The 18,039-nt window shown below is 43.8% G+C and overlaps 1 protein-coding gene across 1 annotated transcript in view; it reads right to left on the bottom strand.

Moving 5' to 3' along the window:
- The window catches only part of LOC147678512 (extracellular calcium-sensing receptor-like), a 73,923-nt gene that overhangs the window by 11,262 nt on the left and 44,622 nt on the right, over positions 1-18,039 (bottom strand). Inside the window, exon 5 of the mRNA XM_086945659.1 lies at positions 14,911-15,034. Coding sequence (XP_086801785.1) covers positions 14,911-15,034 — 124 coding nt within the window. The remainder of the gene's footprint in view (positions 1-14,910; positions 15,035-18,039) is intronic.

The raw sequence follows: 18,039 nt of genomic DNA, 5'->3' as shown, positions 1-18,039 counted from the left end.
ATAGGAAAAAGATCTCCCGCCTATTCTAAGGCAGTTGATGTTAAGCACCCTTGCAAAGCACGCAGAGGTAGAGCGCAATGTGAGTGCTGGAATATATTTGCTGAACCTCTCTCTGAGAACGACCATGCCTGTGTCATGCATGGCCATATGTTTTAGGACCATAGCATAGAAAATCCTCTTTTTTACAGGGAGCCAGTGGAGGGCCCTCAAATGGGGAGACAGGTGAGACCTAGGTGGGAGTCTGAGTAGCAGTCTCTCTGCCACGATCTGCACCATCTGCTGTCTGTTAAGGAGATAGTCAGGGGGACAAAGATAAAGAGCATTTCCATAGTCAAGTCTCATCGTAATTAGGGCCTGCACCACCTCTCTCCCAGCAGACTCTGATAGAAGAGGTAGAAGTTTTTTTAGCATGTTTCGTGTGCTGAAGCAGGAGCCAGGGTGGGCTTGAATCTGTGGTTGGAAGGAGAGGGAGCTATACATTTTAATCCCTAAGTTCTTTGCAGAATGTTTGGGGGAACCGGGGTGTGGTATATCGCTCAACAAACAGGTTTCCACTAAATTATGATTGATATCCCCGAAAATCTCAATTTCAGTTTTATTCGGGTTGCATCTCAGATGGTGCATGTCCATCCAATGGAACACCCTAAAGAGATACGCAGAAATAAGATTCCCATTTAAATCATTTCCCTTCTCACAGGCAAAAAGGAACTGCGTGTAATCAGCGTAGGAGATGGCTTATGCACCCTGGGTCTCGACAAGTGCAGCCAAGGGGGCCAGATATATATTAAACAGGATCGGACTAAGAGCCGAACCCTGGGGAATACCTACAGTCAGGGTTCAGGCTTTTAAGGTATATTTCCAGAGTACGTTTGTCCAGAAATGATGACAGTCAATTTAAGGCTGAATGTCTGATCCCAACCTCTTGAAGACGCTTGAGCAGCTAGGAGTGGGGCACAGTATCGAAGGCCGTGGAAGGTCCAGGACTATCAGGATGTCCTTGCACCTGAGACTGGAGTGTCAAGAAGTGCTGTCTCTGTGCTGAAATGAGGTCAGAAGCTGGGTTGGCTAGGGTGTAGTATTTTTAGTATTTTATTTGCTTCCAAGTAATTGGAGAGTTAGTAATTGACTTCCTTTTCCAGAATCTTCAAGAAGGCAGTGAGAGGGGAGATAGGCCTACAATTTACTGCTTGTTTGGGATCAGCTGCAGTTTTTTTCAGCAACTGGAGCACTTTTGTCTTTTTTTCAGTCTTGTGGAATCACGCCTGTTGCCAGCGAGGTGTTAAATATGTTGTTCGCTGTCGAAATGATAGATTGGGATACCATTGTTAGCACAGTAGTTTGACAAGGGTCAAGAGGGGAGCCGGATTTCAGGGCCTTTAATACTGAGAGTGACTGGATGAGAGACAGGGGAGTGAAATTGTCTAGGGAATGAGACACGGGGGGAAGCAGATTCCTAACACATTGGGCCTGTATTTGGGTAGTTTGGGTGCCACATCCTCAGTCTTCCATGTTTCCTGCAAAGCTAATACTGTGATATTTTCTCTCCTAATGTTGAGGTAAGAGATTTCCGATTTCTCTTCAATACGGATATGTTCCAAGGATTAACTTGGGTGACACCATCATCAGGAACTCCAGAGTGGAGGTTTTGTGACCTAATGTAGTGAATGTATTGCAGCAGCGATCCTGTTCCAGTTCTGTATATTTGTATATTTGTAGAGGTACATTAATGTTTGTGTAGATTTGTCTTTCTTGATCTGATTTAAATATTAATATTCTTTCACCCACCATAACATCACTATTGATGTAAGATTAAAACCTTTTTACTCCTCTGAATATATCCATCATAGGCAGTTTGCCTAAGATTACCAATTGAATTAAGAACTGTGTCTGCTACAATCCTTGACTTATGTTATGCCAATAGTATTTGAAAAGTGCACTATCACTCTTGAGGGCATCCTGGCACTGAACAGGTGTGTGTGTCTAGCTCTGGCTATGGGAGATCGGTTAATTGAAAAGCCAGGTCTCTAGCTTCTTGAGGAATTTAAGATGACAGGAGGAGGAGGATCTTCTGTGGAGTGGGAGACTGTTGCACGCTTTAGGTGCAATGTAAAAGAAAGCCCTGTCCTCATGATCTGGTTCTGTGCATGTTTGGGACATGGGCAAGTAGGAGTCCTGTAAGAAGGAGATGTCTGTGTGATTAGTGAAAGGAGATGTGAGTGTTCAGGTTTGGAGGAACTAACTTATGTAGTGCCTTGAATGTGTGTTTTAGGTGTTTGAAATAAGTGCATTTGTGTATCAGGAGCCAGTGGAGCTCCTTTAGGTGTGGTGTGATGTGAGCTCTTTGTCGGAGGTTAGTAATGATTCTGGCTGCCAAACTCTGGATGTTTCGTAGTCTATAAATTAGTTGGTTGGTGCTCCTGAGGTAGAAGGTGTTCCAGTAGTTCAACTTGAAAGTGGTTAGGGCATAGGTGCCAGTTTTTCTCGTGTTGCTTGTGAGCCATTGCGGGATTTTCTTATTCATCTTCAGCGTGTGGACACAGAATACAGTAATCGTGTTGACTTGTGTGGTCATGTTGAGTGAAAATCGAACTAGCGCATTTGGCCAGATTGATGACAGTTCACTTTCTAGAGCGTAAAAAACCAGGGCTATATACTCTGATGTCATTTTTGAAAGCCTTTTGACTTGTTTAAGTGTAACTCAGAGTCCCAGGCTGCAAAGACATCCACCATCTGGTTGTTGTAGCCTTTTAGGATCCAAGCGTAATTTACCATTTCATGCCCTTATATAGGTATAATTCACATTGCCCTGCTATAGACATAGAAATCATACCGATATTTAGACATAATCCATCCAGTCCAAATACTGGCATGGCAACTTCCATTAGTTCCAAAAAGCCACAACGATTTCTTGGAAAACTCAGCTTCAGCAGTCAGGGACATTCTCTTGCTTGAATATTGATTTGTCCTAGAAGTCATGGAGTTTTCGAAGAACTACCTTCCCTTGGGGTTCTTTGGTGATGTTATTATGTCCGACTTTACATCAAACTAGGCACCTTCAAGGTATAAATATGCCCACACTTGCCCTAGCAAGGACACGGTGGTTCGGAGCAGCTCGACTATCTACTTGCCTGACGCAGCTCACCACAGCAAGTACTGAAGGAAGCCGATCCTCCAGCTGACGAACTGACAGAGAAACTTTTCTTTCTCTCGCTGAGTATCCAGCTTCAGTGTTTCCAAGCTCCCCTCACGGGGTGTTGGGAAATCGAGTCCCAAGACAGAGATACCAGACCTCCTTCATTCTAAAACCAAGGTATGGAGCTGATTAAACCCCAAGTGAAATCTTGGTTAGACTCTTGGCAAAGAAAAACTAAACCTATGCTACACCTCACTTACCTCTTTCCTCGTACTAGACTTAGGTTAGGTACATTGGGGTAGGCGTATTTTAGAAGCACCAGTTGAGTATGTTATGTTATGTTATAGGTATTTATTGTGCGCACAGCTGCTCCAGCGAAGGAGCGTCCTGGCGGCATTAACAAGGTAGGACATAGCATAACTGAGGCCAAGACAGAAAAGGACAGCTAAAAAAGATGGCTAAAACAGAAATGTTTTAATAGCTTTCCGAAAAAGCATAAGATCCTCCAGCAGGCGAATTTCCACCGGGAGGGAGTTCCAGATGGTTGCAGCTCTGACACAGAAAGAGCGTCCACCGGCACGACAAAGCCTGAATCTAGGGACCACGGCGAGAGCCTGGCCCAGGGAACGCAGAGCGTCTTGGTGGCATTAAGCTGGAGACAGTTCGCCGTCAACCAGCTGGCCACCGCCTTCAGTCTATTCTGAAACCTGGGGGCGTCTTGTTCCGCATCCCCGCTGAGAGTAACCACCAGCTGAGTGTCATCGGCATATGAGACCAAAGTCAGGCCCCACTGCCTAGCGACCTCAGCCAGCGGTCTCACGTACAGGTTGAATAACGTGGGGCTCAGCGAGGATCCCTGCGGAACCCCCATGGCCAGCGGCTGGAATTTGGACTTGAAGGGAGGGATGGCCACACAGAAGGAACGATTGTCGAGGAAGGAGCGGAACCACTGCAAAGCCTGTCCCCCAACGCCGATCTCCTCTAGCTGGTGCAATAGAATGCTGTGGGAGACAGTGTCAAAGGCGGCGCTGAGGTCTAATAATACCAGCGCCGCCGTCTGACCAGCATCCAACACCGCTCATAGGTGCTCTACCATAGCAAGAAGGGCAGTTTCCGTGCTGTGCCCAGCACAGAAGCCATTCTGCGTAGGGTCAAGGGCATTGGTCCGAACAAGATGTTCTGACAGGGCCAGGTTGACATGAGCCTCCGCAATCTTCGCCGGCCAGGGTAGCAATGAAATGGGGCGATAACTTTCGGGTTTCGAGGGGTCCAATGTAGGCTTCTTGGTGATTGGAGAAACCACCGCCTGCTTCCATTTAGTTGGAACCACACCTGAGTTCAGTGAGAGATTAACTAGGGAACATACTGCTGAGCGTCCCAAGAAGGCCTGTTCTCTAAAAAGAGCGGGTCTTACTGGATCCAACGGAGAGCCAGATTTAATCTGCGAAGCAAATTTTGTTAAATCCCTCCAAGAGTAGTGGGGGAAAAGAGTGCAGGGTTGAGTGGCTTTGAACCCCATCTAGGAATCCCAGGTCAGTACCCGTACTGGGGAAGGCCCGGTAGATAGCCTGGACCTTTCCCAAGAAGAAGGAGGCCAAGGACTCACAGTGGGAAATAGACCCCACAGCCACAGAGGAAGTCCTTTTCGCCAAGAGATCTTTCACGGCCTTGAATATGGTCTTGGACTGGTTTGAGCTGTTGCGGAATTCAACGGCGTGAAATGCCGCACGAGCTCTACAAATAGCACGATGGTAGGTCTTGACGGAGGCAACATATGCGGTTTTCAAGTCAGCCCCATAAGACTTCCGCTATGCTCTTTCCGCCAGTCTACAAGTACTCTTCAAGGCACGTAGTGCACTATCATACCAGGGACTCGACTCTCTGGTGCTGAATTTACTCGAGACAATGGGAATCAGAGAGTCCAAGGCCTTGGAAATCCAAGTGCAAAACTGATCATAGCCCGTTTCCACATTATTCAATGGACCCAGCGGCTCTTCCGCTAGGAGACGGTGCAGATCATCCAGCCTAAGTTTATTCCAATGCCGCCTGGAGACCCTTCTAACCGATGGAATGGGGGGGGTCTCAGGTAGAGGGTATTGAATGATCACCAGAAAATGATCTGTCCACCCTAGAGGGGAGATGGACATAACCTTAGTTTCGTCCAAGTTGGTGAAGAAGGGGTCCAAAATATGTCCCCCTACATGGGTGGGCTGAGATACCTGCTGGGAGAGCTGAAGAGCCTCTAAGTCAGCAAGAATACTGCATACCGTCGGGTTGGTCGGAATATCAAATGCAGGTTCAGATCACCCAAGATGGAAAAGTTAGCACATCCCATGGCTAACGTACTAACAGCATCGGGAAATGTATTTCTGAACACTACATCGCTACCAGGAGGACGGTAGACAACCATCCCAGAGAGCGTAAACTGGGGGCTGACTGAGATCTTGAAAGAGGCGCTTTCGCAGCCGGCGATGTTAAGGCCGCTCCACTTACAGGTAAAACAGGACCTGACTATGAGGGCTATGCCACCACCTCTCGTAGATCGAGTACTTCTAGCCTTTGTTATTTATGTATGTATTTATCTATGGTCTAGAAACCATACGATGCTTTTACAGTATTATTTTATAATACTCTTCTCACTGTACACATTATACTTTGCAACCAGTATTACGATTGCAGCAGTTAATTTTACCTGTCTGAGAAAGAAGACTGTTCAATAAAACCCTTTTATTGAAAACGCCTGTCTCTCTATTTCTCTGCACCTCTGTTGAAATGAAGCCTGCACGATTGACTGAGTAAAATATCTATCTATTGTTTTCACGACTCTGAAGATCAGTTTTATTCTTGGGGAAACAAAGTTGTCATGTTTATGCGGTTGTCAGAAACTAATCCCTTCTTGTTATTCAAGAAAGTTTCTAGTGACCTCTGAGCTAACTGGCACTCACAATTAAGTCTAATATATTCGATAGAGACCTAGTAGACACAAGTCCTACATCAAATCTATAGGATATGTTATTCAAAAGCGCAGAGCCTATTGGAAATATAGGAACTACACTACAATCTGTAGAGCCCATTCATTGATTTGATAATGATACAACAGTTTCCACTTTCTCGACTTAAAGTACATTCTTGATTGCCAGATGCGGCATCCATATGTGCACCCGCTTTAACTTGAGACTGATTAGTCAATGGCATACTGGTTATTGAACTCAAATCTGTTGGAGGCGACTGTTTGATATTGTGACCTTTTCCTCCTTTCTAATACTCAAAGAGCTTAGTTTGCATTGGTGGGCCTTCTACTATAGTTTGTTTCTTCATTTAATGTACACCTTTTTTCTATAGTGAAAGGTGTTGTGTCATGTAAAGATTGTAAGTAGCTTGGTCCTCTATGTTATTTTCAAGTGAGAGATTATAGCGCAAACTAGTTCCGAGACATCGGATATCGGAGCTCTTTACATGAGCACCAGTTTTGTTACATGAGGACACATTCTTTTTTGTTTGGCACCAGGAGAATAAGTGATTTGCCCAGAATCACAGGATGTTGGGTGTCATTGCTGAGACTCGAACCTCCCTGTTTCTTGATTAGCTGATGAAATGAATATCCCATATTAATGTCCTTTCTGTCTTTATTATTTTTTGTCACAAGGATTGCAATAGAGGCACAATCTCTGGGCTTCTTATAAGAGATAACTTACAACCGACTAGGGTTAAATGAGTTTTATTAATAAGATGAACTGCTACAATACCTGCTTGCTCACGCTTTTGTTCTTTGAGTGAGAGGAAAGAGATGTGTACATCCGATTATCATCGGTATCTCAGCTTTTTGTCGCTGTGACACTTAAGGGCTGATTAGGATGGCGGGCGGACTTTAGTCTGCCACCATCCTTGCAGTGCTGGGACCGGCCGCCATATTTGAGTGGTCCAGCACCGCTAATTAGGATGCGGCCGCCACCCTGGCGTTCGCATTTCGCATTTAGAACATTGTGGCGGGTGCTGCTGTAATGGTGCAAAGGCATGCTGTGCATTTCCATGCACAACGTGGCAGGCACTGCTCGCTGCCTGCCACCTTGTGCATGGCAATGCAGGAGGTTACTATAAGTACCCCCGAAGTGCAACCCCCCACTCCCCGGGGACCCGCAGCAGGCCCCCAAAATGAAACCCCACAAGCCTTTCCATGGCGGCATCGCCGCCTTGGAAAGGCCTTGATTTACGCTCATCCTAATATGGATGGCGGTGCCTGCTAGGCCCCGAAACCTTATTGAGGCTCAATTCTGCCCGGCCAGCAATAAGAACAATTGCCAAACAGCGGTAAAACCATTCACACACTTTGCATCTGTTGCGATACCCCCGCCATAATAATATGGCAGGGGGTAAATCAGGTTGAGATTGGTGGGGGGATCGCCACCGCTGGCCCGGTGGTGGGGATCCGCCTCCCATCATAATCACCCCCTTAGTTGTTTTTGTAAATCTGCGTCACCTATGTTTAGTTAAGCTGATCCTTGCAGTTCAGTAAATGTGTCCTGTTAAACTTGATGGTTTCTCTGGAAAAGTGGAATGTTCAGTGCTATTTTAAATGTGCTATAAGAGGGATTTATTTTTTATTTCCAGAGGCACGGAGTTCCAAATGTTTGAAGAATTTCTTGAGAACACTTGTTTCAGAGATATTAAATTTTTCAATGGAGGTGTTTCAGATGGAGGGAGGCTGCACTTTGGAGAGAGTGGGACCCTCCCAAGAAGGCTAGTTTCTGTGCTCAGTTCTTTGCTGCCCCCAAGTTGTAGGAACGTGTGTGCTTTGTGGTCCACCTTGAACACACATCAGTGCTTGGCGGAAAGCTAATTTGGAGAGATCTGGGTTGGGGTGTTGTGGTGAAGACTTCTTGTACCAGGGTGCTGGGATATTATTCCTAGGACATTTTTCAGTCAGCCACTGCATTATGGGTAGATTATGGTGGTTTGATGTATAAGAGTGTAACATTCATGTAACTTGTTTTTGTGTAAATATGCAAAATGATTGCAAAATAACACAAACTATTACACAATATTATGCATAATTATGTGAAATGCAAATCTCTAATTTCATACATTATTTTAGAGCAAAAAACCTCCTGGGTCAATTTTTGGTACAAGGACATTTAAACAAAAGAACCGCAAACAACAGCTGCTCCCATTTAGTTATTCCTTTGAGGTTACAGAAAATGTGTATAATTATTTGTATGTTCTTGGTAAATTTTTACTGTGATGGTGTGGAAGTACACAAACGTGCAGTAGGACATAATTTTGGGAATCGCATGTGACAAGAGTAAAGTAAATTATGTTGCAGCAATTTAGATTGTAGCCAGGCATAGTTTAGTGTCCCTAGGATGTAGTGCAGTTAGGTAGGTATTGTCCCATAGTTGCAGGGCAATTTGACAGGGATGTGCCTTAAAATGTAGTCCAATGTGGTCAGTTAGTGTTCAAGTGGTTAAGTGTCCCTTGAATGCCGCAGGGTGTGATGGTGTATTGCCCTAGAATGTAAAGCATTGAGCTTGGTAAGTATTCCTAAGAGGCACAAAAGACTGTTGCATTACTATCCCTAGGAAGCAGTAGAGTGTGGCGGTTTAGTTATCATTTGGTTCAATAAATTGTGGTAGGTGAACATCCATATGATTGAGTTTGGTGGGGAGGGTCAGCTTTTCTAGGATGCAGAGCAGCAAGGAGAGTTATATCCCATAGGAAAGAGTGCAGTGTGATTGTGTGCCAATGATGCAGTCCAATATTCATGAATAGTGACTGTATAGCACATTACAATTTGATTGCTTAGGCCCATATGCACAAAACTTCCATTTTGCATTTTCTGAAAAGTGAATAACAAGAAATCGCTTTTCAGGAAATGCAAAATGAAATGTTCTGAAATTGTGTTTTCCTAATAGCGATTCCAACAGAGTCACAATCGCTATTAGGAAATTGCAAATTGAGAAATGCAAAAGCACTCATACTAGTGGGCCTAGGGCTCCCCCTTACATCTAAAAAAAATCTAAAAGTGGTGCACAAGTAAAGCATTCTAATGCCCGCTGAGCGAATGCGCAAACATGGCACTGCAAAAAGTGCATTGTGGGTGCTCTTTTTCATTTGATATTTCCAATCTTGGTTATCATAAAATGCGATTACTACGGGGTAGTAAGGTCAATTTGCGATCGGGCTTCCCCTATGGTACATATGGAAAGCCTATTTATCATTTCTTAATGGTCTGAAACAGCAATTCGGTCAGTTTCGAAATGCTAAATGGATTTGTACATATGGGTGTGAGTGTGCTTAGGGTTCCTTGGAGAGTGAAGTGTTAGTAACTATACAATGAGGGGGTATGATTAGGTTCCATAGCATAGAAAATAGTTAAGTGTGTGTTTGGGTTTATGTGGTACAGTGTTGTGTGCAGAATTCTCTGGAGTTAAATGAAAACTCCTGAAGATTCTGCAAAGTTCCACGAGTGGGGGGAATCATTATGTTGCACTTGTTATTTTTAGCACTGCAAACATATATTCTGCTCTGCAAAATCAGTGCGAACGGCACCTTGCAGGACACCAGAGGGCGCTGTTTCATTACTGCTGCTCGAGAGGATTTTCAAGCTGCGTTCCCACTGCACCACCGCACGCGACCGCCCCATTGGGAAAATCTTACCAAGTGTCACTTAAGCGCTCAAAAATCACACTAGGGGATGCCAATGCTCACTTGACAACTTACCATTGGCAATCCGCGTGTAAGAAAACAATTCTCCACACACCTGTTGGCAGAGTTTTTCCAGAACTCCTCATCAAAAGCAGAACACAGAGTAGGCAAAATTCTGCAAACTCTGCCTTCAGAGAGGAATATACCGCCTAACCTAGTGTAATTGCCCACTGAATGCAATCCAGCAGGGGCGGCCTTAGGCATGTGCAAGCTGTGCACCTGCACAGGGCCTCTAAACCCCAGGGGCCACCACATCAATATATATCCTTAATATAATAATCCTCTGAGGATGGATACATATTTGCGTGGCGGCCCCTGGCAGGGATTTGGCGGCTTCCGGCGGGCCACCACACCAATATTTATCCTTAATAATAATAATCGTCTAAGGATGGATACATATTTGCATGGCGGCCCCTGGCAGGGATTTGGCGGCCTCCGGCTCTGTTCCACTTCCAAACACCCTGACCCCCTCCCCTTTTCACAGGCCTCCACGCTCCGCCCCCCGGACCTCCTCTTCCGGGGGCCCCCTACCTACGCTCCCTGCCCAGGGCCACCATGAGCCTAGAGCCGCCCCTGAATCCAGTGCAGGGGGCTTGTGTTCATAGGATGAATTAACATGTGCTATACAACACTCAAAATCATATTTCCATGCTCAGATGGTTTGCCCAGAGATGAAAATAACAAGCTTTTAATGAGTAAGCAACCAAGGTTGGAAAATCTAAGGTGAAACAAAGTTCTGTATCTCTTAAAATGTTGTTATAAAAAGAGAGGTCATGACCCACTTAGGACCTGATGACAGAGGAACAAGCAATTAAAAAGCACTCTTTCAGAAATCTGACACCAGAGAAAATTGGCAAAATGTGTCTGAACTGAAGTTCAGTGGAACAGTCCCAGAAGATGTCTTGTGTGATTTCTGGACGAGGCACATTTGTTAGGGATGCCAGGTTATATTGGTTTATCATAATCCAAACAAGATGCAGTGCATTGTTAAGGGCCATTACGCCAGGGTTCAGTGCAGTTTAGTTTGCTAACATTACTATGACTCAGTGAGGTGGGTTTAGATGAAGGGCGATCGCTCTGCCCCGGGGAACTATCGTCCAATTAGTCTTATAGACGCGGTACAAAAGATTGTGGCCCGCATTCTTTTGGGTCGTATTGAGTACTGGATGGCTGATTTTGGTGTATTAACACCCCTCCAGGCGGGGTTTAGGTCCCATATTGGTACCCTAGACCAGGTATTTAGGGTTATGCTCCTATACTGGCAAAGAGATCCTCCTGGGGGGCGGCATGCTATTTGCGGCCTTTGTGGACCTAAGGTCCGCATTCGATCTTGTCCCGAGGATTAAGCTGTGGGAAGTACTATTGGGGCTGGGTATGCCTAAAGAGTTGGTAGCCTTCCTCATCAACCTGCATGAACATACGTATGCTAGAGTTCGATCGGGTAAGCCTGGGGAGGTGACCGACAGTTTTGAGGTTTCTAAAGGGGTCAGACAAGGGTGTGTGTTAGCTCCTACTTTGTTTTCTCTGTTTATCAATGGGGTTATGAATTATTTTCATAACCACCCGACTGACGCACCCTCCCTTGCTGGCAAGAAAGTTCCATTGCTCATGTTCGCGGACGACACGCTCTTAATTTCTAAGACGAGACAGGGGTTACAATTTGCACTGTCTCGCTTTGAGCTCTTCTGCCGCGAACATGAGCTGGAAGTCAACGTTGGGAAGACCAAATTTATGGTCTTCTGTGGCACAAGACCAGTTAAAGCTAGGGTCAATATGGGTGTGGTCATCCTTGAACAGACAGCTGTCTTCACATACTTGGGTGTCACCTTTAGTGAAAACCTTAGTTGGAAACAGCAACTAGATCTCCTAACTCTTAAGCATGCCCAACTTGGTGGTGCTCTGCTGAAGGAGCACAAAAACTCCCTAACCAAACCTTTGGGCCCCTTGATTAAAATGTATGGTTCCAAAATATTACCGGCCATTATGTATGGAGCAGAACTGTGGGGGTTTAGTGACACTTCCCAACTTAGGGTCGCACAGAATACATTTTTTAGATCGGCAATAGGGCTACCCCAATCAACACCTCGTATTCCTCTATTATATGACCTAGGATGTAACCCCGGTTAAAGACGTGATTCGGTGTAGACCATTGGCGTTTTGGCGGCGCCTGTGGACGACACCGGAACTGTCATTGTACGCTAAGGCCCCTTTGGAAGTAAAGGGGCTTCGGGGTGCACACAGGATTCCCTGGCTATCAGGAATAAAGGCTTGCCTTATGGATATGGGGCTGGGATCCTTATGGGTGGATCCAGTTACTGCTGTTTTCCCCTCTAAGAAGCGTCTTAAGGAAATTTATTGGAGCAGGATCAGGGAAAAGAGGGTGACACCTGTTATGGGAAGCTGTATGACTGCTTTATTCCTTGCCATCAAGGACTAACCCCACTACGAGGAATATTGGGACATTATTACAAAACCGTTAGATCGTAAACTCTATCACCAGTTAAGAGTAGGCTCTCTCCCGCTCAGAGGGTTAACCTGCTTGTGGAATTCTGGTAGTTCTGACAAATGTCCCTTTTGTGTGGAGCAGGTGGAAACAGTCGACCACTTCCTCTTCTGTTGCCCAGTGTACTCACAACCCAGACAACCCTGGCTGAGGCCTGTATGTCGCTCGCTGGGCACCAGATCCGCATTGGTTGCTAGAAGAATTTTTCAATTTGAATCCACAAAATTTATTGTTATATGTGTATCTAAATTTGTCAGTTGGGCGTGGATAATTCGGTCCCGGAATATGAGATCTTAATACATTGTGTATTTTATGAACTATGTAGATTAGCAAGATTGTCTACTTCTCATGAATTTCGTTTTTAACCACTATATGTTTTGCTGATTCTTTCAGTCGTGAGTCTTTGTATACCCAATTTAATAACTTTTTATTCTTGTTTTTAATATGTTTCGTATTTATGGATTTTATCATGATATTTTACCTGGATTTGTGCTGTACTTGTATAGTATGTCTTTTATGATGCAAATCGAATAAAGACTTCTTTGACTTGATTTCTGGACGAGGCACATTTGTTAGGGATGCCAGGTTATATTGGTTTATCATAATCCAAACAAGATGCAGTGCATTGTTAAGGGCCATTAAGCCAGGGTTCAGTGCAGTTTAGTTTGCTAGCATTACTATGACTCAGTGAGGTGGGTTTAGATGATTTTTCTTAGGGTGTCGTGAAATGTGGGCCTGATTATCAAAGGTAAACTTACTCTTTTCTGTAAGTTTGCAATTTTTTACTATTCGCAAAGGTATTTTATGAATAGTAACTTTACTACTGTGGAGTCTCCACACCCATAAAAATGATTGGACTCTCCTATCTTTTTATGTGAAGAGTCTCCGCCATGAGTATTATGACGGTGCACCTTTATCATCTAGTTTGGGGTGTTTGGCTAATTTCTCTCCTGACGAGATTTATGTGGTATTTATTGTCCTGTGGGGGACAGTGTGTTGCTCAGATACAGTGCAGCATAGTGGGTTAGTGTCCTCAGGTTGCAATGAATTTGTTGGGGTCATTTATATAGGATGCAGTCTCCTGTTTTAGATCCATGTCCTGTCAATACATTATGCCTGGTTAGTATCCATAGGAGAGATTAAAAGGTAGAGGTTTAGAAACTCTTTGGTCCAGTACATCTTTACAATGTAGTGCAGTAAGGTGGGTTAGTGACCCTTTGAATAAGTTCACTGTATTAAAAGGACTCTCCCTCATGGGCCAGTGTCACTATGACACAATGCATTATGGCGGGTAAGTGGAGCTTATGTACACTGCAATATGTTGTGCTGCTGTTTCTGTGATGCAGTGTGGTGTTTGACATTTCATAGGTAGATAACAGCAGCATCCGAAAGGTGGTGCATGGGTCGTGATCTTAGACTGCAGTGCAGTGACCTGGGCTAGTGCCTTGAAACCTTCAGTGCAGGTTGTCTTCTTACTGTTCTTATAGTTTAGTAAATCTGCAGTGAATTCTTGTTTCTAGAGTTCCATGCAGTGCCCTAGCTTAGTGTCCCTAGCATCGAGTGCTAGGTGGTGGCTTGCTCCCAGTAGGGTAAAGATCTAGGAGGAGAGGTTAAGAGTGTCTTTTGGTTCAATGCAGTGTGGTAGGTTAACGATGGTACGAGCCCCCACATGCATCAAACTCCCGTTTTGCGTTTCCAAATTTGCGATTTTTACCGAATCGCAAATAAGGATTCGCAAAACGGGATGCATCATAGAAAGTGCTTAATATTTCCGATTTGGTAAAAATCGCATTTTTTACCGAATCCCAAATATTATGCGAATTCAAAATTGCGAATTCGCTATTCCCATTGATTCCTATGGGCCAAAAGGCCCATAGGAATCAATGGAAATTGCGAATTCGCAATTTTGAATTCGCAAATGTTGATGCATTCCATGGGTGCAGGGGGGGGTCCAAAGGACCCCCCCCTGCACCCCTGAAATGTATTTTAAAATGGATGTTTCAAACACACATGTCCTAAGGACATGTGTGTCTGTAACATGACATGGTTTAAAATGCAAATTAGAACATTTTAAACAGTTTTCGCAAATTACCACGAGGTTCAACCTCGTGGTAATTTGCACTTGCAATCTTTGATTTCGCAATTTGTTTTCAGAATGATGCATTGCATTTAAGGAATCGCAAAATTGTGATTCCTTAAATGCAATCGCATTCTGGAAAGTCGCAATATTAGCGATTTTCATAAAAAAATAATGATGCATTCCAAAAAGCATTTTTGGAATCGCAAACGGCCGATTTTAAGGAATCGCACCGTTTGCGACTCCAAAAATGCTTGATGCATGTGGGCAGAGGTGTGCTACTTTCATTGCTCTGCAATATCGAAAAACAGTGTCCTACAGGCAACACCATTAGGAAAAACATCCATGTAAATGCTGCAGCATCAGTGTCCCTTTTGTTGTGTGTGAATTGCACAGCTGAACAGACTAAACCTCTCATTAGGCAGATTCGTCATTTGCCATTTGCCAAATTATTTATCTCGGATGGTGCACTGAATTCCCAATATATCCACTCACCAGTTTCGTTCGAAATTTCTCCCTGAGGGCACCTAATGCACTGGAAGCAGCAGACTGGCTCTCCTTCTATCACTGCTTTCCGGAAACCAGGAATGCAGCTTTGACTGCACACAGAGATAGGCACCTGCAACAGATAGCAAGTATTTTATGAGTAGAATACAGCAATAGGAAAAGGGAGCGTGTGAACGTTCTCATTGCAATAAGCAAATTTAACCAAATATGCCAGGGTCATCCCCTTTGCCTTGGACGCCTTCGATTACGCATTTCTGGTCGTCCCAAAAACTTTTTGCCAGCTTGCCTCCAAATGTGCTTAATTCTTTTTGTTGACCTTAGGACTCTGTGTACTTTATCACTGCTAACTAGTGATAAAGTGCTTGTGTTCACTCCACCCTAAACATGGTTTGATTGACTAATTCACAATTGGCATATTTAACAGAACTATATGTCCCCTATTAGAGTGCACTACCTGTACCCATGCCCAGGGCCTGTAAATTAAATGCTACTAGTAGCCTTGCTGGTCAATAATCAAGAGGTTCTGCCCACACCACCCTCCCACACATGAGCAAGGGACATCAAAAAGATGAAAAAGTAGAAACAATGGTACTGAGGGATTAATTACACATTTAATTTGACCCAAGAAACCATTAATTCTCCTGTTCTGTACAAATAAATGTAAAACACACACTATTCGCAAATTTAATTTTATTTTATTTTTTTAAATATATTTATAGTTTTTTTAGATATACGCACAGCACAATACAAAAAAAAAGCAAGTAAAGTAATACATCATCATTAGCACAAAAACAAAATAACCATGGCACAATATTACGGTACTTAACAGAGATACAACAAAATGTTTATACAAAATCAAATTCATACACTCAATCACTAGCCATACCCTCTTTCCAGTCTGCAATTGGCTTCCATATTTTCTTTCCTAATTCCCTCGCTCTTCTGCCTTTCCTAGCATAAATGCCTTTTTCTAGGTTATAGACAGCGAGAAGAGTGGCCAGCCACTGTTGCATCACAGGAGGTATTTTATCCAAGCATGCTCTCGCTATCACAAGTCTAAAAAACTGCCATAGACACAAACTCAAACTCAAACTCCTCGTATACACTATCGCCTTCTGCACTAACTCCAAGTAATATTAAAGGAGGGGTAAGTATAGTGTCAAGCCCAAGCGTGCCAATCAGGAAGTCTTCGATACCCTTAATGAGTGTATAAAGCAGGGGGCAGGCATCAAAAATGTGTATACTATCTGCCTCTAAAGCGATACACCGTGGGCATGCTATCCGGGAGGTCCCTACTCACTGTGCTATTTGAGCCGGAGTAAAATAGAACGAAAAAAGTGTTTTATAATGCTGAGATTGCAGTGAAGCGGAGCACAATACTAAAAGCCCCAGGTCTAAGGAATTATGAAACAAGTCTGCTCAATCTCTAACTTATTTGCCCATTTATCTCCATGTTTTCCCAAGTCATCTGACTTGGTTGCTACCGGAGCTGCATAAAAACTACGAATTGAGCACTCCCCCCCTCTTTCAATACTCTCATTAATGTTATTTTTTAAAAATCCTATAGCCCCCCTTTTCTCTTATTTAGAAAACTGTGTACCTGGAGATATTTAAAAAAACTACTCCTATTTATATGAAATTTAGCCTCCAGTGTTGAAAAGTGTTGCAGACCACCCTCTTGACAAAGCAGATCCCCAATTTTCACAATCCCCTTAGATGCCCACTCTGCCATAGTTGTGTCAGCAAAAATCAATGCAGGTAGGGTTCTGTTCTTGTATAACCTAGTATACCTATTGAACCTTCCCAAGCCAACTTTTCTTGAAAAGGCAGACCAAATGTTATATGCGGCTCGGATATTCTTAAACCTTGTCCTTTTAAAATAGGAATAATCGGTACAGCTAAGAAAACAATTCTCTGTGTCTGCACCAAGGATAGTTGCATAAACTTTAGTAGAGGTTGATGTTATTTTATCATCTACCCCCCACCAGTCCCTGCATAAACTGCAATGCTGATGCCCAATAATAGAATCTGAAATCTGGAGCCCCCCACCCTCCTCTAGTCCTAGGTAAAGACATAAATCTATACGCTTCCTGGTTTTCCCGTGTGCCCAAATAAACCTATTCAAAAGCGCCTCCAATTTATTAAACCAAATACTCTCAAACATCAGGGGGATTGCCCTAAATAAATATTAAAACTTCTGGAGAATCAGCATTTTAATGACGTTGGTGCAGCCTACCAAAGAGATATGTGGCATATTCATCCTCACCAAATCTATACTAACCTTTGACATGAGAGGTGCCATATTTCTCTCAACTATCCTATCTAGATCCGACGAAATCTCCACCCCCAAATACACTGCAGCACTAACTACCCGAGAGTCATTACACACAACATCGGAATTTTTAACAATTTGGGTCTTATTGCTATTTAGCCTATAGCCTGAAATTTCACCAAACCTATGGGCCTCTAATTCTATCTCCTTAATAGCTAGGGTGGGGTTGGGAGAAACTATTGCCATGTCGTCCGCATAGGCGAGTATTTTAAACTGTCTGCTGTTGACCCTTACCGCTGGAATATTCGGGTTCCCTTCTAGTTTGCGCAGAAAAGGATCCATATACACAGCAAACAGCAGGGCTGACAATTGGCATCCCTGCCTAGTCCCCCTCCTGATGTATACCGGTGTGGTCAAGCCTCTGTTAATCCTAATACGAGCTGTTGGTTCCTTATAAAGTGCTTGTATTGCTCCAAAGTAGTTATACCATCTCAACACCTCCCACAGATAATCCCAGGAGACCCTATCAAACGTCTTCTCTGCATCTAGAAATAAGGCAGCGATAGGGCCTCCTGGAACCCCAGTGACGTCAAACAGTGTAATAACTTGCCTAATATGCTCTATTACTCTAGCCAGCCTTTTCGCTAAGATTTTGGAGTATACCTTGGAATCAGAATTCATTAATGTGATAGGCCTATAAGATCCAGGAGCTGTCGTAGGCTTCCCTTTTTTTAAATGACTATAACTTCCACCCCTCCCCATGAATTTGGTATTGAGTGCCCTTTCTGCACCTGCACAACTGTATTTAATAGGTCAATAATCAGTTCCTTCTGGAAAACTTGATA

Source organism: Lissotriton vulgaris, chromosome 12 (genome assembly GCF_964263255.1).
Source record: "Lissotriton vulgaris chromosome 12, aLisVul1.2, whole genome shotgun sequence".
Classification (NCBI taxonomy): Eukaryota; Metazoa; Chordata; class Amphibia; order Caudata; family Salamandridae; genus Lissotriton; species Lissotriton vulgaris.
Note: the sequence above shows the minus strand (reverse complement) of the source record. Positions and strands in the feature narration are given on the sequence as shown.